At 51.4% G+C, this 20,655-nt stretch overlaps 2 protein-coding genes across 5 annotated transcripts in view; both read right to left on the reverse strand.

Annotated features, from left to right (window-relative positions):
- LOC136749100 (uncharacterized) overlaps positions 1–7,835 on the reverse strand; it is a 31,343-nt gene extending 23,508 nt beyond the window's left edge. For both annotated transcript variants that reach the window (XM_066703051.1, XM_066703050.1), the window contains exons 1-2: positions 7,720–7,835; positions 61–4,671 (exon numbers count right to left, since the gene is read on the reverse strand). In XM_066703051.1, the coding sequence (XP_066559148.1) occupies positions 61–4,650 (4,590 nt within the window). In that variant the 5' untranslated portion in view covers positions 4,651–4,671; positions 7,720–7,835. The remainder of the gene's footprint in view (positions 1–60; positions 4,672–7,719) is intronic.
- Positions 7,836–15,867: 8,032 nt separating this feature from the next.
- cdkn1a (cyclin dependent kinase inhibitor 1A) lies at positions 15,868–20,444 on the reverse strand. Of its 3 annotated transcripts, none has more exons than XM_066703053.1 (3): positions 20,258–20,444; positions 16,973–17,402; positions 15,868–16,724 (listed from the first exon to the last, which is right to left on the reverse strand). In XM_066703053.1, exons 2-3 carry the CDS (start codon positions 17,391–17,393, stop codon positions 16,669–16,671), a joined length of 477 nt encoding a protein of 158 aa, XP_066559150.1. In that variant the 5' UTR covers positions 17,394–17,402; positions 20,258–20,444; the 3' UTR covers positions 15,868–16,668. The 3 variants fall into 3 exon arrangements, with proteins under 3 accessions (XP_066559150.1, XP_066559149.1, XP_066559151.1); XM_066703052.1 differs by lacking the exon at positions 20,258–20,444 and adding an exon at positions 17,945–18,402; XM_066703054.1 differs by lacking the exon at positions 20,258–20,444 and adding an exon at positions 17,805–17,935.
- Between the last annotated feature and the right edge of the window lie 211 nt (positions 20,445–20,655).

Here is a 20,655-nt window from a genome sequence, read left to right on the forward strand (position 1 = left end):
TGCTTGATCCGAATTGGTACACGTACATCCCAGAGTTTGGCTGGGATCCCTGAGCCGTACCTGCATGTCCTCCCGGGTGATGAAGCCCTTCTCCTCGTGGTCCCAGCTGCGGAAGACCTCCTGGATCCTCTGCAGGATGTCTGAGATGTCGGCCTGCCCCTCGCCCCTCACCTCTCCGATCTGCCCCAGCCCCCTGCCCCCCCTGCCGCCTCCCAGACGGCCCCGGCGGCTTGATCCCATCTTCTTCCGCCTGCCTGTGGGGGCCGGGGGCTCCTGCTGATGTGCCTCCTCCTGGGCTGAATGTGGCACTTCACCGAGAACGTCACCCTGAGCCGAGGGAAGGGAGCTGAGGGAGGAAATCTCTGCCTTCTGCCTCTTCTCCTCTTCCTCCTCCTTCTCTCCCTCCAGCCCTCGTTCTTCTCCCCTCTCCAGTACTGGCTTCCCAAGGACCTGCGCTCTCTTTCCTCTGCCTAGCTCTTCTTCACCCTCTGCCCTCATCCCTCCCTCCTTTCTCTCATTCCCGCTTTCCCCTCCTCCCTCTCCTCTCTCCTCCCCCAGCTGCTCCAGGTCCTCCTCTCTCTCTGCCTCTCTGTGTCGGCCCCTCAGGCCCCGGCGTGTCGAGCCCAGCTTCCTCTTCCTCTGGGCAAAGTGGGCGGCTCCGCTCTCCTCCTCTGATTGGTGGGGCTGGGCTAGAGGAGTGGTGTCCTCGGCCTCCTGGGGGGCAGAGCTGTCTGATTGGTCCAGGAAGTGAACGTGGCGGGTGTACTCAGCCGCCTCTCTACTCCCCTCTATCTCCCACACTGGCTCTACTTCTCCCTCATCCTTCATCCCTCGTCCTTCTCCTCCTCCCTCTCTCTCCTCCCCCAGCTGCTCCAGGTCCTCCTCCTTCGTTCTCTCTCTCTGTCGACCCTTCATGCCCTTGCGTGTGGAGCCCAACTTCCTCTTCCTCTCTTTGAAGGCAGACTCCCCTTGTGAGTCTTCCTCAGGGGGCTCAGGGGCCTGGCCCAAACCCTCAGTTTCCTGTAGGAGCTCTGAGCCCTGTGATTGGTGGATCTGGCTGGGTTCTGAGATCTCTGATTGGGTGAAGTCCAGGGTGTAGGCGGTGACCTCAGACTCTGGCTGAGTGAAAGAAGGGGCGGAGAGTTCATCTGCCTCGTGGAGAGTATAGCGCTGTGATTGGCTGAGCACTGATGCAGGGGCGGAGTCCCCCTCTCCCTCCAACGGCCCCTCCATGTTTCCGACCACTACTGATGAACTCAGTGCCTCTCCTGCCCTCTCCTTTCTCTCTTCCCTCGCTTCTACCATCTTCCCCAGATCCTCTTCTTCACCCATTCCCTTCACTCCTCCCATCACCTCTGTCTCTCCCCCCAACGGCTCGAGCACTTGGCTCTCCTCCATCTCTCTTCCTAGCATTCCTACTCCCGCCTCTTCTCTAAGCCCCACCTCCTCTCTCTCATTATCTCTTCCCTCTCCTCTCTCCTCCCCCAGCTGCTCCAGGTCCTCCTCTCTCTCTGCCTCTCTGTGTCGGCCCCTCAGGCCCCGGCGTGTCGAGCCCAGCTTCCTCTTCCTCTGGGCAAAGTGGGCGGCTCCGTTCTCCTCCTCTGATTGGTAAGGCTGGGCTGGAGGAGTGGTGTCCTCAGCCTCCTGGGGGACAGGGCTGTCTGGGTTGGGCTGCAGCTGTGTGAGGATAGGCTCCCACTGCACCTCTGCTGAGATCAGACCAGCCTGGAGCTCCAGAGACCAGGGGGCCGCACCTGCAGCATCACTGGGGGCAGGGCTCTCTGATTGGTCCAGGTGGTGAACGTGGGCGGTGTTCTCAGCCGCCTCTGAGAGCTCCAAGTCCTGGGATTGGTTGGTTTTCATTTCTTCGGCAGCCACAGAGGGCTCTGATTGGAGGACAGCAGGACTGTGGGCCGGCTCCTCCACAGGCTCTGAGTTCTCAGGTTGGTGAAGCTGGACAGTGAGGGCGGGGCTTTCGGTCTCCTCTGAGCCCTGCGATTGGTGGACCTTGTCAGTCAAATCCACAGACTCTCCAGTGTGCAGCGAGCTCTCTGATCGCAGGAGGACAGGGAGAGACGTGGAGCCGCCCTCTGTTGGCTCAAGCTCTGCCTCTCTACTCCACTCTGCCTCCCCCACTGGCTCTCCTTCTCCCTCATCCTTCATCCCTCGTCCTTCTCCTCCTCCCTCTCTCTCCTCCCCCAGCTGCTCCAGGTTCTCCTCCTTCGTTCTCTCTCTCTGTCGACCCTTCATGCCCTTGCGTGTGGAGCCCAACTTCCTCTTCCTCTCTTTGAAGGCAGACTCCCCTTGTGAGTCTTCCTCAGGGGGCTCAGGGGCCTGGCCCAAACCCTCAGTTTCCTGTAGGAGCTCTGAGCCCTGTGATTGGTGGATCTGGCTGGGTTCTGAGATCTCTGATTGGGTGAAGTCCAGGGTGTAGGCGGTGACCTCAGACTCTGGCTGAGTGAAAGAAGGGGCGGAGAGTTCATCTGCCTCGTGGAGAGTATAGCGCTGTGATTGGCTGAGCACTGATGCAGGGGCGGAGTCCCCCTCTCCCTCCAACGGCCCCTCCATGTTTCCGACCACTACTGATGAACTCAGTGCCTCTCCTGCCCTCTCCTTTCTCTCTTCCCTCGCTTCTACCATCTTCCCCAGATCCTCTTCTTCACCCATTCCCTTCACTCCTCCCATCACCTCTGTCTCTCCCCCCAACGGCTCGAGCACTTGGCTCTCCTCCATCTCTCTTCCTAGCATTCCTACTCCCGCCTCTTCTCTAAGCCCCACCTCCTCTCTCTCATTATCTCTTCCCTCTCCTCTCTCCTCCCCCAGCTGCTCCAGGTCCTCCTCTCTCTCTGCCTCTCTGTGTCGGCCCCTCAGGCCCCGGCGTGTCGAGCCCAGCTTCCTCTTCCTCTGGGCAAAGTGGGCGGCTCCGTTCTCCTCCTCTGATTGGTAAGGCTGGGCTGGAGGAGTGGTGTCCTCAGCCTCCTGGGGGACAGGGCTGTCTGGGTTGGGCTGCAGCTGTGTGAGGATAGGCTCCCACTGCACCTCTGCTGAGATCAGACCAGCCTGGAGCTCCAGAGACCAGGGGGCCGCACCTGCAGCATCACTGGGGGCAGGGCTCTCTGATTGGTCCAGGTGGTGAACGTGGGCGGTGTTCTCAGCCGCCTCTGAGAGCTCCAAGTCCTGGGATTGGTTGGTTTTCATTTCTTCGGCAGCCACAGAGGGCTCTGATTGGAGGACAGCAGGACTGTGGGCCGGCTCCTCCACAGGCTCTGAGTTCTCAGGTTGGTGAAGCTGGACAGTGAGGGCGGGGCTTTCGGTCTCCTCTGAGCCCTGCGATTGGTGGACCTTGTCAGTCAAATCCACAGACTCTCCAGTGTGCAGCGAGCTCTCTGATCGCAGGAGGACAGGGAGAGACGTGGAGCCGCCCTCTGTTGGCTCAAGCTCTGCCTCTCTACTCCACTCTGCCTCCCCCACTGGCTCTCCTTCTCCCTCATCCTTCATCCCTCGTCCTTCTCCTCCTCCCTCTCTCTCCTCCCCCAGCTGCTCCAGGTCCTCCTCCTTCGTTCTCTCTCTCTGTCGACCCTTCATGCCCTTGCGTGTGGAGCCCAACTTCCTCTTCCTCTCTTTAAAGGCAGACTCCCCTTGTGAGTCTTCCTCAGGGGGCTCAGGGGCCTGGCCCAAACCCTCAGTTTCCTGTAGGAGCTCTGAGCCCTGTGATTGGTGGATCTGGCTGGGTTCTGAGATCTCTGATTGGGTGAAGTCCAGGGTGTAGGCGGTGACCTCAGACTCTGGCTGAGTGAAAGAAGGGGCGGAGAGTTCATCTGCCTCGTGGAGAGTATAGCGCTGTGATTGGCTGAGCACTGATGCAGGGGCGGAGTCCCCCTCTCCCTCCAACGGCCCCTCCATGTTTCCGACCTCTACTGATGAACTCAGTGCCTCTCCTGCCCTCTCCTTTCTCTCTTCCCTCGCTTCTACCATCTTCCCCAGATCCTCTTCTTCACCCATTCCCTTCACTCCTCCCATCACCTCTGTCTCTCCCCCCAACGGCTCGAGCACTTGGCTCTCCTCCATCTCTCTTCCTAGCATTCCTACTCCCGCCTCTTCTCTAAGCCCCACCTCCTCTCTCTCATTATCTCTTCCCTCTCCTCTCTCCTCCCCCAGCTGCTCCAGGTCCTCCTCTCTCTCTGCCTCTCTGTGTCGGCCCCTCAGGCCCCGGCGTGTCGAGCCCAGCTTCCTCTTCCTCTCAGTGAAGTGGGCTATTCCATGCTCCTCTTCCTCTGATTGGTGGAGCTGGGCAAGAGGCGTGGCGTTCTCTGCCCTATCAATGTGGAAGCAGATCTCCGATTGGTGGAGCTGCTCAGCAGGCACAGATTCCTTAGATTCCGTGCTCGGTGGTTGGTGGGGTTCTGAAGTGGGCACCGGGCTCTCTGATTGGTGGAGTCCTGACAGAGGGGTGGAGCCACTCTCTACAGCCAGATGTCCTGTAACTTTCTTCTCTTTCTCTTCGCTCTCCTGCTCTCCCCTCTCCACCTCCCTCAGTCCCTCCAGGTGCTCCTCGTCCCTCTCGTTGCCCAGGTTGTTGCTGTTGTGGCTGCGGGGGCCCCTCCTGGAGCCCATCCTCCGGCTTTTCCCCGTCTTTCTGCGGTCAGCCATAGTGTTCCCTGCTTCAAACACCTGGAGGAGAAGGAGACAGAGAGTGAAAGAGAGCAGAATGTATTTCATAAACTTTCACACAGAGTGTAGTCCTGCTCCTGCACAGTCACTGGGGTGTCAGGGTGTCAGCTGAGCTCTGATTGGCCTAATGGCTGCAATTAGTTGGAACTAATTATCATGCCTTCCAGGTCTCTGCTGATTGGTTGACCTATAAACCCCATAAGAGGAGCAGTCTGTAAACAATCAGAAATATCTACATGTTGCAGAATGTGAAAACTGTGTAATAACATCTGAGGCTCACCTTAACAGACTTAATTCAATAACAATTCAATAGATCGGGTGTCCCTGATACATATTCAACCAATAACAGCCTTCTATTGACTAACAGTGCGTAGTTTAAACTGTTCAAAGTCCTTAAAGCTCGCTAAGCTTCGCTGCCCTGGAGTTCTAAAATGGCACTGGTGCTGTGACATCATGTCATTGATGCATATATAGATGCTGTATATGGAAACTAAGTTCTGGCAAGTACTGAGATTGTAAGAAAATAAACAAATCTTGTGTAATATGGATGAAGAAATACATTCAGATACAACAGCTGGATACTTGTATGAGCCTTTAAGGGCAGACTATTCAAATTTTGGAAATAATGAGAGTGACAGTGATGATTCGGTTCATTTTGATGTCGAAGGTTTACAGGCACAGACATTAACATGGGAGGGTTAAACAAGGAAGTCACCAGACATTCGGTGTACTTGTGGGAATGTGTACAGCAAAAAACTGACCAAAAATGCATTTGCTGCAAAGAGCATGAACTGATGTACAAGAATATTCAGTCACTGGACTGTTTCATAAACAAGCATGAGCTGGACAGTTCATAAGACTTTACAGATATCTCGGGGAGCTCTCCAGGCATGCATATCGTTCACTGAAGATTCTGCCTGAGGGCTGTCAACTACAATACGTCATATTGACCTTTGACCTGGGTAAATAAATGGCAATATGGCGGTGCACTCGAGTGTTACTTGACTTGAAAAGCTGACAAAGAAACTTGAACCATTGGGGTATGTGTGCTTTGTTGACAATACCAGCACGATCAAAAGTAATCATTCGATCTGGGTAAAATGTCCAGCACCTTGCTGTTTTTAACTACAGGTACACTTCAACAATTTTTGTTCTTTAACAAAGAAGGTATTTCAGTGCAGTCTTACAAAGAATCCATAGATCAATTAAACAATCAGTTCAATAAACCAGCTAACAGTGGGTGGGGCTGAAGAGAGAGAGAGAGAGAGAGAGAGAGAGAGAGAGAGAGAGAGAGAGAGAGAGAGAGAGAGAGAGAGAGAGAGAGAGAGAGAGAGAGAGAGAGAGAGAGAGAGAGCTGGCACTGGCATGTGGAAGTGGCAGGAGGAAGCAGGAAGTGGCCTGAGTGGGGGGGTGAGGAAGCAGCTCTGTGGCTGCCCTGTGTTTACCAGCGTCACCAAACACTCAAATCACAAATAACACAGGCATCATCATTTCCACCAGATTAAAAAAAAGAAACAACTTTCAGTATTACAGTCCCAGGCTTCTCTCATGATGACGTGTTTGTTCCACTGAGGCCGATCTCCCCCCCCCACCACACACACAGATTTGAGAGCGAGATTTTGTAACACGCAATAGCTAATTAGTCAATTTAAACTTTTTTTTTTTTTTTTTTTATTCAGATAAGAAAACAAACCACAGTAGAAGCAGAGAAACGGACGCCTAGTCGCTCTAGTTTTTTTTTTTTTTTTTTTCTCTTCCGAGGCCCTGCATTGTGCAAGATTCGGCACAGCCTGGCAGACAACAACCACGGACTGCGTCTGCAGATGCCAGCTGAGCACCAGCCAAGCCTGTGACAAACATTGCACCCGTATAATAAACCCATTTTGAAACACACGCTGCACACCTCTGTACTGAAGTGCACTGCAGTGTATTATACTGTACTGTACTGTATTGTACTGTGTTGTGTTGTGTCTTCTCAGGGCAGCTAGGCCACAGCCATTGAAGCTGCCGGGGGAGAGCAACACTTCCAGCACTACATTGCCAAACAGACGCAGTGTCGACACAGTGGTGTTGAGTTGCACCGTCTCGATGGGTTGTGTTAATTTTAACAATAGGCCGCAGTGTGTGTAGCGGTCAGGGCATTGGACTCCGAGGGTTGTGGGTTCAGTCAGAGGTGGGGGGCACCGCAGTTGTACTCTTGATTAAGGCACTGTACCCAGAATGCTCCAGTACAAACCCAGCTGCATCAATGTAACTATGTAAAAACCATGTGAAATGTTGTAACAATTGTAAGTCGCACTGGAAACGGGCATCTGCTAAGAAATGTAAAAATAATAATATACTCTCAAACATATAAAATAAAACATAGATTACAGACTAAAATAAGATTTTAAATACATCCCATACAGTTCAAAAAGCCATCCGGTTTTGGCATTATGAGAAATATAGAAGGATCACATATTCGACCCTGTGTTTGGGGATGCACAATCTCACACACTCACACTCTCAACCACATACACAATCTCACATACACACACACACACACACACACACACACAACAACATACACAATCTCACACGCAATCACATGCACTGAAATTGCCCCAGCAGTGCACTCTCTGTCCCTACAGCTCAATTGGAGTGGCCGTTCTCTCCCTGCACCAACCCAGGGAGACACTACACTGTCCAATAACATCCCTTTGACACAAAAATCGAACTGTGTCACAAGTTTCCAGCAGTTGTGTCTAGTCCCACTGCAGAGCTGACCAGACTGAGCCGGGAGGGACAGAGACAGAGAAACAGACTAAAAGAGACAGAGATATAGATGGAGAGACTCACAAACAGAGACAGAGACTGAGACACCAACAGAGAGAGACAGAGACCAAGAGACCAAAAGGGGAGAGAGACAGAAAGAGACAGATCAACAGAGAAGGAGACAGAGACAGAGACAGAGAGACCGAGAGACTGAGAGACAGAGACAGTGACCGAGAGACCAATAGAGAGAGAGACCGTCAGCAGTAATCCCCGCAGACGCAGCCGCCCCCTCACCTGCGCCCTGTCCTCGTGTCCCCTGGGAGCTCAGGTGCGTTGTGTGCATGTGCTCGAGGAGTCCATCGCTGCTCTGTCCTCAACCTCAGGGTGACGACTTCTGCTCTTGCTGCATGATTGGGTGTTTTTTCTAAACCAAGGGGGAGGTTTCCTCTAAAAAGAAACCATGGAAACAGAGAAGGACTTCCTGTGTGACTTACCACCCAGCAGCAGTGGCAACAGCACACAGCGAGGAAGGACATGAAATGACAAACACACAGAAGAGAGCGAATGCCGCTGCTGGGGGACTTTTACAGGCCTCGTTTTAGGGGCATGTTATTGTATTCAAACTTCACACTGAGCTCAGCGAGGTGCTGCTCAAACAATCGCTGGATTACAAAACTTGATGCAGACAAACTTAAAGACAACGGTAACTGCATCAATAAACACAGAGAAGCACTGCAAGCTGCAGAGACAGGTTTTCACACATCTGTCTGCAGGGCCAGGCAGAGAGACGATGCTGCGATGAGAAGACACTTGACACTTGCTGCACTGTGCTGTGGGAGCGCATGGGTGTTATACACACACACACATGCACACGCATACGCACACACACACACACACACACACACTCACCGAGCCAGGGGCATTCAAAGAGCATCTGAGCAGCTTCCATCTCGCTCAGCCTCTTCCTCATTTTTCCCATCTTCTGTAACATTTTCGCAATGCGACACAGAAGACACGTTTCTCAATCACAGGCCTCCCATTGATCCACCCCTCCACCCTCCCAGTATGGCCGGAGCTGCCAGTCCTCCACCCCCAAGACAGGAAGCCCCCGGCAGCAGGAGTGTGGTCCCAGTGTATTTGTGGTGGGGTGGGGAGGGTGGCAGCCTCTCTGTTACCCTTCACAGCGAGAAGAGGACCTGCATCAGAAGAGGAAGGTGGCTTTCTACACTGGAACAAGAAACCACAGACAAAACAGGAACAGTCTGAATTATCTCCACTGTTGCTTATACTTTCACAACAATAATAATGATACATTTAATGTGCTTTTCTTCCCCATCAGCGCTCTGGGCTGTTCTTCCAGCTGTACCCTCTAAAGCAGGGGTCTCAAACTCAGTTCCTGGAGAGCCGTTTGTATGCTGGTTTTCAATCCAACCGAGTTATCAATGACTTCATTGGTCTAATTGTTTAATTAGCTAGATACATTTAAACACCAATCCAGGCTAATTAGACTAATGAAGTAATTGAGGACTCAGTTGGAATGAAAACACACGGCCCTCCAGGAACTGAGTTTGAGACCCCTGCTCTAAAGACCAGCCCACCAGGTCTCGCTGCAAGGGTACGGGACCAGCAGACTGGCAGTATGGTGGGCAGCCCAGCCACCGGAGAGAAAGGCCAGTCAGCAGGGGGGAGCGGCAACACTCACAGGTGAGTGGCCTGGCCGGGTGACTGGGGGTACCTGTGCTGACAGGGAGACATATCTCTCCACCCCCCCGATTGCTTCACTCTGCCGTCTGCGCTGCAGTGGAGCTCACGTCCAGGAGGACAGGGGGAAGAGAGAAGAGCGGGCTCAGGAAAGGACGGGTTCATCTTGAGTCAAACTGCAGTGATACAAAATGAACGATTGGAAAAGTATTTATTTTACAATAATGATTGACATACATGACTCGGATACAGACCGAGGGACACATGGAAGAGACAGACCGCTGTGGGGACAGAGTGGCCCCCATGGTCTTTGTGTTGGGGTGATTCAGGGTTCATAGAACTTTTCAAGTCAAATTCAAGCACTTTTCAAGTACTTTCAATGTGCACGGTCAAAGCTTTTCCAGCACCTCGCAGCCTTGGTGAACTAAACCTTCTCATCTAAAATGCACACTCTTCTGCACTGAACTAAGCACATTCAATTATCATTTCACCACACTATTAGATGTTATTATGCTGTAACACCAAAAATGTTTCATGAGAGCCTTCATGTACACTTGGCATTGTGTTGTTACCTGGCTTAAATCAGGTTGATATTAAATCAATATAAATCAATCTTGCAATCAGTCAAAATTAGTGAACACCAGCACACAGTAACTTCAGTTTGAATTAAAGCTTTAGTGACAATTGTTTTTAACATGCAAAACTACATCAATACTTTTCTTTATTGAACTTCCATGTACATTCAACGAGCAAATGTAAAATAGAGCAAAACAAAGTTCTACGAGTCAATCATGTATATTCAGTGTATATGCTCACTTACTGTCAAAACAGCATCATGTTTATTCTCTTCAAAACAACCAAGTATAAGTTCCCTTATCCTTAACCTAGTAAACGGTGACGGTCTTTATGTTATTAATCTCCCTCAGCTATAAATACTTTGCATTAGTATCTGCTGGTCTCTGCTTTTTTATATTTTTAAATGGAATTACACATTATAATAATTGAATACGAATACTAAACCATCAACATGTGCACATACTGGCAATATATATTGTAAATACCTTGTACTGGACAAATTATTTAGTTTTTGCTAGGGTTAAGCGATTGCCTAATTTTAGAAACGGTTTAGTTTGGTTTTGTCCTGTGCCAGTGCTTAACGACACTCCTCCCCTGTGAAAGTATCAGCGTCTCTTTCTCGTTTTGTTGCGGTTGTTCTACCGGTATGATTATTGCTTTGCTAGTTTGAAAAAGCATATTCTATCGATCTGTCTTTCTAGAAATTTTATTCGAATTAAATCAATGTTTATTGACTATATTTTGTGTAGAATGATCAATTGAATACACATATGCAACAGTTATTCTTATTATTCTGTCTCTTGGTTGCGGTTGTGATTATTGCTGTGCATGTCTGAAAAATAAAGGCTTATTCTGTCGTATTCTAGTACTTTTATATGTTTATTTTGTCAAATGTACATTGATTATTTAAATACACAAGCACAATTATTATATTATGTACTTGTAGAAAACCTATACACTATACTTTAAGTCTTAATAATACACAAAGAAAAGTTAAGCAACTCAAAACTCATGCTCGACAGTGCACGCACACACATAACGCTGATGTGCAGATACATGGATGTGCACAGAAAGAGGTATTGTCATCATACCATCAAACACATGCCTACAGTGGCCATTCACGTCTAGAAATTATGGACAATTCCCGGCAGTTTACCTTTGGCATAACTCGACACAGTGAAAACTTGAATCTTTTTTTTGCAAACCCTACAATGCTGTCCGCAAATGTGGACCTTGCTTTAAGCACAGTGTATATTCAATGTTATGGAGCCCCCTCTCTGTAAACGGCGGCATTGCGGCACATTGCACAGTGGGCGGCATAAAGCAAATCAACCGGCTCTGCAACCACTGCAGTGATATCCCTTCATTCATGAAGTTCATTCATTTAATCAGATTGCCGATTTATTATCACAGTGATTAGCACATTTTTAAATATATATTCACAAAACTGCAGAACTTTCAAGCACTTTATTCAAAATTCAAGCACTTTCACAACCTTGAAAATACCTCCTTAAAATTCAAGCATTTTCAAGGATTTCAAGCACCCGTACGAACCCTGGTGAATGCTATACTTGACCATATTTTTACCATGCTTCACAACACATCATATTTTACAATGTGTTTCTCTCCCCTTAAGACCTTATTTGACCCCCCATGACCAATTTGTCGTCCCTCTTTAACACTTTTTCTCCCTAGGGCATTATATTCTATCATGTTTTGTCCCCCTTGGACACTATTTGTGTTTTCCTTCTAGGAGACAACTGTGCCCCCTGAACACCTGGAAAACACCAGGCCGCACTCGTGGGATCCCCCGCCGTTCTACAGGGCGCTCCGAGCCTTTGCGCTCGAAGTAGGCCTCCATAAAGTCGTGCTGGCCTCCTGGGATTATAAGACCATCTGTAGTCAGATGAGATCTGCCCAGGAGACCAGCCGGATAGAAGATTTCCCTCCCGAAACCTGCCGGTTTATCTGGGCTAACGCTACGCACGTTTGCCTCACGAATACGCAGAAAGATGTCTCCTGGATGGCTGTGAGTCGGTGTCTCCCCACCCGAGTGTTTATGCACAGAAGGGGCATAGCTCCTTATGACACCTGCCCCTATAAGGGTTGCTTGGGGAAGGAGACGGAGGCTCACATCTTTAGTGAGTGCCCCTCCGCCCACAGGGTCTGGCTCCTGTTTTCTCCGTTCCTCCACAGGTTCGCCGTTCCTGCGCGGGCGACCGCCCAGCAGATCCTATACGGTCCAGCCAAGGGAATCTCTACATCTACCTTGAGGTGCTGGTGGCGTGTCGTCTGCGCAGTGAAGCAGGCACTGTGGGAGGGACGGAACATCTGTTTGTTTAATTAGCAGGAGCTGGACCCGATCGTCATCGCGCGGAGGGGCATGGTGTTTGTGAAAGACTACGTCAATCTGGAGGTCCATCAGAGGGGCAAGGAGGAAGCCTTTAAGAACTGGCGCATACAAGATCTGGGGGAGCTCAGGATCCCGTGATGGGACCCACCTCCGGGGACGGTTAGTTCCCCCTGCTGGAGCCCGAGTCCAAGATCTTTTAAAGATTTTATGAATGATTGGTTTTAAAAGAAGATTTTAAATAATGATTCTTAATTGTTTTTAAAGATTAAGTTGTTTTTAAATCACACTGTTTAGGGTTTTTTAGGTATAGTTTTGTTATATTTTGTTGTCAAATACATTGACCGTTTTTGGGTTTAATTTAAAATGCATTAGACTTTTTTTGTTTGTTTTTTATTTTTTCCTTTTAATTGTTTCTTTATTTTGTCTAATGCATTTTCTGTTATTTTCAATGTATTTGACTCTTTTGTTGGTGTGCAGTTTTTGCTTTTATCACGTTTTGTTTATTTGATTTGAGCACGTTTATTTTAAAGTTAATTGTTTTAGTTTTGTTAAAAAAATCACAAGATTTTAAAAATTTTAAGTGATTTTAAGAATTGATATTCTAAATGATTTTAATCACAAGTATTAAAATTGAAATTGTTCTATTTTAAGAAATGTAAAAATACTAAACCTAATAAACAGTATTTTACTTCTAGGAGACAACTGTGCCCCCTGAACACCTTTGTCCCCTCCAGTCCCACCACTGCACAAACACTACTTTTATTTCCCATGAGCCCCTGCCTTTTACAGTTCCTTCTCGTTTTTGTATGTAATGTTTCTTTATTTAACCATCGCCACCATCACCGAGTCTGCAGCCCTGGTCCTGGACATGCGCAGTACACCGACAGACAGGCACATGCTATAGATAACGTAGTTCTGGATGTTGCAACTCTCGTCTAACATGAAGACAGAAACATAGCACAATTAGGGGAAATTCGTTACTTTCATATTTACGTTCAATGTAGTGTTGAAAATACGCGCCTGGGTTGCACTTCTTTTAAACAACAAAACATTCAAGTAGGTTCAGTTTCGCTTAGCAGCCTATAGCGAGTCAAAATGCAAAGTTACATAACCATCACCAAACCAATCCGGACACATCGAGCTGCCTGCACGGGCCGCTCACTGTGCAGGCGTCCGACTCCGCAGCGCCGCCTGTGTCGAGGCGTGTTACTGCGCAGCTGCCGTGCAAGAGAGTGGGGTTCTAGTCTCACCCAAGATGGCGGACGGAAACGCCCGCTCGGCTGCACAGTAAAGACAGACGGATAGGCTCTATTTCGGTTGTATAGCTATGGCCCGGACTCGTGGCGTGTCGCAGTGATACAGCAAGACCCGCGTCCTTCTGCCTCGGCCGAAGCACAGAGAGACCTGGACCAACACACCTCGCCGTCTCCCTCTAGAAACCGCGCAGCGGCGACTGTGCTGCATACGGAAGTGGCTGTACTTCCTGCTCCAGTCTTTCCAACTTCCTGTGCCACTCTCCATTGAGGAGCTCTGCGCAGGCGCGCCGGGACGCAGCTCCGGTCCGGACCGAGCCCGGGAGCACTGACGGGCCGCAGCGTGAGTGCGGAAGACAGGGGTCTGTGCGCAGCGCTGGCACCTCGGGTGTTGTTAGCGTTGCACAGGAACACGCAGGTACGACGTGTCGGTCATTTAAAGCAGTACCAATAAACCCATGCATGAATTAACTGGTGTAAAAAGATCGTCTCTTAGACATGCCAGTTGGGCCAGGGTTGTTTAAAGAAACACGCGAATGACTGACTGAATGCATCAGAGCAAGATGAAGGAGGAATACCAGGATCTCATCCTAAAAGCCACTGGAGCCCGAAGCCTGACACCGGGCGCCACCGTGCAGACTCTGTGGAGCGGCTACGGGCAGATCGTGCGAGTCCACCTGCATGGCTGCCCCCACGCCTCCGTCATCGTCAAGCACGTCGTCTTCCCCCAGCAGCCCGAGCAGGCGGGGGGCCGCGGCCCCGGCCTGTCCCACCAGCGCAAGGTCAGGTCGTACCAGGTGGAGACGTACTGGTACCAGAACTACGCCACCGATGCCGGCTGCCGGATCCCGCAGTGCGTGGCGGCCGGCAGCTTCGGGAACGAGCAGCTAATCGTCCTGGAGGACCTGGACCGGGCCGGCTTCGACCTGCGCAAGGACAGCGTGAACCAGGCCGGAGTGAAGGCGTGTCTCAGCTGGCTGGCCAACTTCCACGGCCGCTTCCTGGGGGTGGAGCCAGTGGGGCTGTGGCAGACAGGCACCTACTGGCACCTGGAGACCCGCCCCGAGGAACTGGAGGCCATGGGGGACAAAATGCTGAAAGCGGCCGCCGGGAAGATCGACAGCGCTCTGAGCGGCTGCCGGTTCAAGACCATCGTCCACGGCGACGCCAAGCCGGCCAACTTCTGCTTCTCGGCCCACCGCTGCGATGTGGCGGCGCTGGATTTCCAGTACGTGGGAGGTGGCTGCGGCATGAAAGACGTGGCGTACTTCCTGGACAGCTGCCTGGACGAGCAGCAGTGCCACAGGCTGGTGCCAGTGCTGCTGGACTTCTACTTCCAGGAGCTGAAAGCGTCCGTCAGCGGGAGGGTGGACTTCGCGGCGCTGGAGAGCGAGTGGCGGGAGATGTTCGCCTATGCCTGGACCGACTTGTACAGGTTTCTGCTGGGCTGGATGCCCGGCCACTGGAAGATTAACAGCTACAGCAGGAAATTAGCCAAGGAAGTCCTCCAGAAGATTTAAGATGGTAGTTGTGACCCTGGGAAGCATGAGAGGTGCTGGAATCAGACTTTTTTTTTTTTTTGGTTAAACCAGACAGACTCATTTTCCATCGGCAGAATAATCGGTTCTGCCACAGATATTGTTCCAATTTAATTCAGCACTGTGTTCCTGCTGATCATTTCTCTGGGCTCATCCCACCCGAATTATGACCCACGCGCGGGTATTTATGGAGCAGCTGTGAGTGTGGGTGCACGACCTCTTGTTGCTCTGTCTTGTTACATAAGTCGGTATGTATTAAAATCATTGAACTGTGGACTGTGTTGTGTTGCATGTCTTGTCTTTCCTCCAGACAGTTTCATATTTCACTTTGGGCAGCAATCCTGGATAGAGAAGCAGGTCAAGGCTGCGTGTTGCCAAACAGCTCTGCCAATGCTGGGGCCACAGCTGTAGCGCCCGCTCTTGGCACTGGATTCTGGGAAAGCACTGAGGCCTTCACATACAGACTGTAGCTCTGGCACGGAGAGCTTCATCTGGCTTGAATCAGCCCCTGGCAGAAACCAGCACCCTTTCAAAATCCTGTTTTCCCCACTGGGTGTAAAGTTCTGCAATCCTTTATTATTCATTATTTTAAATACTCCTTTAAGAGCGAGACTCCGGTCACCGCTTGTGAGAATGGCGGGGTGCACAGGAGAGCCTGCAGCCAGGTTAGTGATCTTCGATGGAGGAGAGAGCTTCACTAACAGTCTGCCAGTAGGTGGCACTCTAGGCACAGGAAACTTCTTATTCAGGCTGCATGGGCTGCTCTGTCCACTGAGAGCAAAGCCCTGCGTTTACTGGCAGAGGAAATAATCTGTACGGAGGGGGGGTCCCACAGTGGCCCTCGGCGATCTTTGGAGAAAATGTTTAGTATTTTTATGGTCATCTGGCACACATGCACTAGGCCAGCAGCCCTCTCTGCGGCCGCCGTACTCAATGAAAACGAATGCGGTTATACACACATGGAGCTCCGAGCACGCTGCTGAAATTGTACTAAGAAAGAAGGAAGCAGAGACCAAACAGGAATGATACAAATATTTATTATTTAATACATAACAATAAACAAAATCCACATTTTGTAATAAATAAATTCTCATTTTTTTCCCCTGATTGTCCTCCAGGTCTGAGGTTTTGTGTTTTTTAAACCGTTTACAGGAGACACAACAGCCCAGCGCAGTGTGCCTCCCATCAGTCATTAATGCAGCTTCAGGCACAGAGCCAGCAGTTAATGGCAGAGAACACAGCTTTCAGAGACCAACAGTAACACCGTTAACAACAGTTTCTGTCCTGCAGAGTGGGTGTGAACACGGAGGCTACAGATGCACTCGTCAGCACATGGACAAAACACCACCGTGACACCGAAGGTCCTTGGCTTGTGCTCCTGCGGTTCACTTTGTCATGGCTTATTGCACGGGTTGTTCATGAGGTTGTGTGGCACTGGAATATTCACTGGAGAGGAACGTCCGAGGATCAACACGCTGCCCTGGGAGCGTTAATCGTTAATGACTTCTTACCCAGACCAGCAGCTTCGAGCTCGGCGGTCTGGTGGAGCGGGTCCAGGCACGATCCCGACTCCTGCTACTGTATGGGGGTAGTGGAGGGCTGGTGCCCCCTCCCCAGAAAAAAGCTTATAAACAAAGACAGGAAAGTGCTCAGGAGGAGAAGAGGAGTCCTATATCTTCATACAGAGTCTTTATAGTGAAGCAGCGCTGTGTGTCCTGGGGTTGTGCGTCTCTGATCACGCACAGCTGAGTGGCTGTGGGCCTGGGGGGGGGGTGCAGTGTGCCAAGTGTCCCCCCCCCCCCATCTCCCCGGCATGCACCGCTCACTGCCCGGACTTCCGCGGTGTCGCCACCACCCTCTTCTTGGTCTGGTAGAAGTCTGCAGAGGGGAGACAGGAATGAAAGGGTTAACCTCCGAGCACAGCGACTCCATCGCCACTGCTGCATTACATCATCATCAAAGGGCTTCCACACAGACACCGTCTCCCAGCATGCACTGGGGCTCAGTGCCATCTGCTAGTCACTGGTGAGATCTCGCTCCCAGCAGGACAAGCCAGAACACACCCTCATGCCTTACTGCCACCCCTCCCTTCACCCCTGTGCCCCCCATCCCCTCGTCTCACCCACCTGTGATGTTCGTCTGCTTCCTCTTCAGTGCCTGGCTGGGGGCCTGGCAGGGGGCCAGGCTGGGGGCCAGTCTCTTCTGCGGCGTGGATTCCTGCACAGGGTGCGTGGCGTTCTTCTTGCGCGTGTGCGGCATGTTCTCCTTGCCAGCGCCGTGTTCGGGCCTCGGCAGCGCCCCCTGGCCGCGGCAGCTCAGCATACAGGAGCGGTACAGAGCGGGCACCTTGGCTCCCGACACGCACTCCCACTGGAACTGGCCCCCCTGCAGAGGTGTCTCGTTCAGGAAGTCAAAGCCCCAGCGCCGGGACGACGCCTCCAGCTCCTGCCGCAGCGCTGCCGCGCACTCCGCCTGCAGCTGCGCCGGATCGGCCCGTCCGAACAGACTCCGGCGCACCGCTCGGGTCGGGGTCCTGTGCATTGCCATGCTGCCACACTGCCAGGAGGAACAAAAAGAGACTGGTCACTCTCCCCACTCTAAGTGAACACATATTGACACACACATTATTATTGTTAATATTTAAAAAGTGCTTTTCATGTTCTGGGCCGCTCACAACACTTTACATACATAATACAATTACAGTCTCATATATTATATATATATACACACATACACATACACACACACACACACACACATTTTCTCAAGAAACAAGATTCAAAGCATAACAAAGTCCAGTAAAACACAATCAGTACAAAATAAGATAAATGTACACAAATACAACAGGTAGCAGGTCGGAACTCAATCCTCTCAATCAGTTTTTCCTTGGGTGATGAAAAGGATGACTCTTCCGGGGCGAAAACAGCACAGCGTCACACCAGCCCCTAACACACCTACCGATCACATCTGTGAAGTCTCCTGCCTGAACAACAAACAGGTCACAACCAAACCAGCTCAAGAAATCCACTCCCTGTCTTGATGGAAGCCCCATCTGAGAAACACAAACTGCTCTGCACACAAGATAGTGTCTGTCTTACCATCCTAGCGGTCTCTCTCTTGCCACAGTCCTGAAGTGGGCTGTGAGTAAATCCCAGTGAGAGTGTGGAAGCGTTTAACAGCGCTGGCTCACAGTGCTGTTTATATACCGCCCAGTGGGGTGGGACTCAGTGTTGTGCAATCACAGCACAGTGAGCAAACTGCTGCATGTCTGGGCAGATATTCCAGAGCAACATGTAGGGACAAGCCCACACAGCGCAGCAGGCATGTCCACAGACCCTGGACAGGACCTGGGGCCGACCACTTGCATTCAGATTGTTCTAAAAGGAAATGACTTATTTTTCCGACTCCCACTGGGATGTTTTAAAGAGTGTGGTATTTGATGTGATACAAGTATAATATTAGCCCAAACGAAAGTGAAAAGGCTGCGCTGTGCTTGACACACCGGGGGGGTTTCTGCAAACACTTGACACGCCACCACAGTGACAAACGCCTTTCACACACGCACACAAACACGCACACCAACACCCACAGCCAGCAAAGAAATATCACACCCCCGCCAGGGCCCCTGTCCCCCGCAGAACCCCCCACCTCACCCACACACCCACGGCTGTGAAATTCACTGCAGTGAAAAACAGCAGCAGAAAATGTCGACGGAGGGAGAGAGATGCGTCTCTCTGGCAGAATGATCCCGTCTGTGGTCTGAGTGGCGAGGGCTGGAGTGAATAAAGACACTTGTTTGAGGGGAACAAGACACAGAAATTAGTCTTCTGAGTCGGTGGTTCCCCTTTCTGGTAAAGAACAGTGTCTCTCGGGGACGCGTGCCCTGGAACTCCAGTGACCTTTAGGAGGTTAACTCCAATACCAGTTCATCCACAATGCACAGATCTCCCAGGGAAGACCCCGAGGCCGCAGTCAGGATGAAACCAATTCTCGGCTGAGGAAACAAGCCCAGACTGAGCGGAAAGATCCCGAACATGACCAGGCACTCTTAACACTTCTTTCCTTTCCTCAAATTGCAATCCCTCTCGTGATTGACAGCCTGCATTGCGCTGTCGTCGCATTTTCCGCACAGTCATACCTGTGGCGCTGGGAGCGGCGTGCCGGCGATAGGTAGGAGACACACTACACCGGGCCGACTCACCACCGCCCCGCCCTGAGCAAGGGTGACTCGGCAGCTGGGGGGTGCAGTCTGGGGCATGTCTGCGTGTCTGAGGCCATGTCGGGCTCAGGGTTTGTGTACAGGAATCACAGCGTGGCAGAGCCAGCGGTGGCCCAGGGCTGTGGGTGGGATGTGATTCTCACGGTCTGATCAGTACCCTGCGCTCTCTGGGGCTGGTCCACCAGAACCAGTGGCCTGGCGTGTTTTACAGACACACAGACCCAGAGAGAGGGACCCAGAGAGAGACAGCCCAATGAACTGCTTCCTCCTTCCCAGCACGCATAACATGACACTGCAGCACACTATACAGTAAACTACACTGTTCTGTACTACTATTATTTATTTCTTAGCAGACGCAATTATCCAAATATAAGAGCAAAACAAAGTGCAATAATGCAGTGCCATTCCAACTTACACAAGTGTATGGAATATACAGTAAACAATACTACAGGGAACTGCACTGTACTACAGCTCAACATTACTAACATGTTCCAGGCCACTGTGGAAAAGCATTTCCAGTTAAACACACGTGTCTATCAGCATGTGCAGTGCATGGGTTAAGGGCTGCAGTTATTCCGCCTCTTGTTTGGCAGTTTCCCAATCGTGCCCGCGATAACGAGCGTGACGTCACCGCCTCTCCGAGTGTGGGGGGAAAGTTGAACCGCGCGGCGGGAGAGGCAGGCGGGCTGTGATTGGAGCACGTCGCGCTGACGTCACAATCGTGCTGCCCACGCCCCTTTCGCGGGGCTACACGTGAGGAGCGGACCCGTGTGACCCGGCCCGGACAACAGGACAGACAGGGGTGAAGCACAGCAACCCCGCTGCCACCCGAGATAGCTTTTAAAGTCTTTTAAAAAGCGACACATTTGATACACTAAAAACTTGATCATCACCACAATACAGTTACTAACTCAACAGACACGGTACACGAAGGCGTTACACACCAGTTAGTCAAAGGCAAATCCAACCATATCCACTCAGAGATATAAACAGACCCTGAATCGTGTCCCTCCCAGACTGTAATAATCCTATTGCAACACACAAGAGACCACACCAGCCCAATGTCAATCCACAGCACCGCACGCCACGGCAAACCCACTCCAGCCTCCACACACAACAGCTCCGGTGGGGAAATGCCCAGCCAGGTCCGCAGGGCGTGGATCTGCCCCGGCACTACGCACACGGTACTCACAGGGTGGAGGATGAAGTCTGTAGTAGCTCCGCAGGGCTGCAGTGAGAATGAATGGACGTGTCGGCGATGGTGGAGAGGAAACACGCACTTCCTCTGCCTGTGCTCTCAGTAGTAACACCGCAGTGTGTAACTCTGAGTCTTCCTGCGTTATAACACAGCGATAGCAGCGTGTGCGCAGCCGGGCCGCTGCGGGCTGTAATATCCGGGGGGCGGGCCGGGCCGGGGGGCGGGCGCAGGCACGTGTTTCCACGGCCATAAACACACAGACACACGTGAGACGCTTCCGGGACAGCACAGCGAGGGCAGCGCCGTGTCCCTGTCCCTGTCCCTGAGCCTGAACCTGTCCCTGTCCCTGTCCATGAGCGCTCCCAGCTCGTCCCACCAGCACCGCCGTGGCT

This window comes from Amia ocellicauda, chromosome 5 (assembly GCF_036373705.1).
Source record: "Amia ocellicauda isolate fAmiCal2 chromosome 5, fAmiCal2.hap1, whole genome shotgun sequence".
Lineage (NCBI taxonomy): Eukaryota > Metazoa > Chordata > Actinopteri > Amiiformes > Amiidae > Amia > Amia ocellicauda.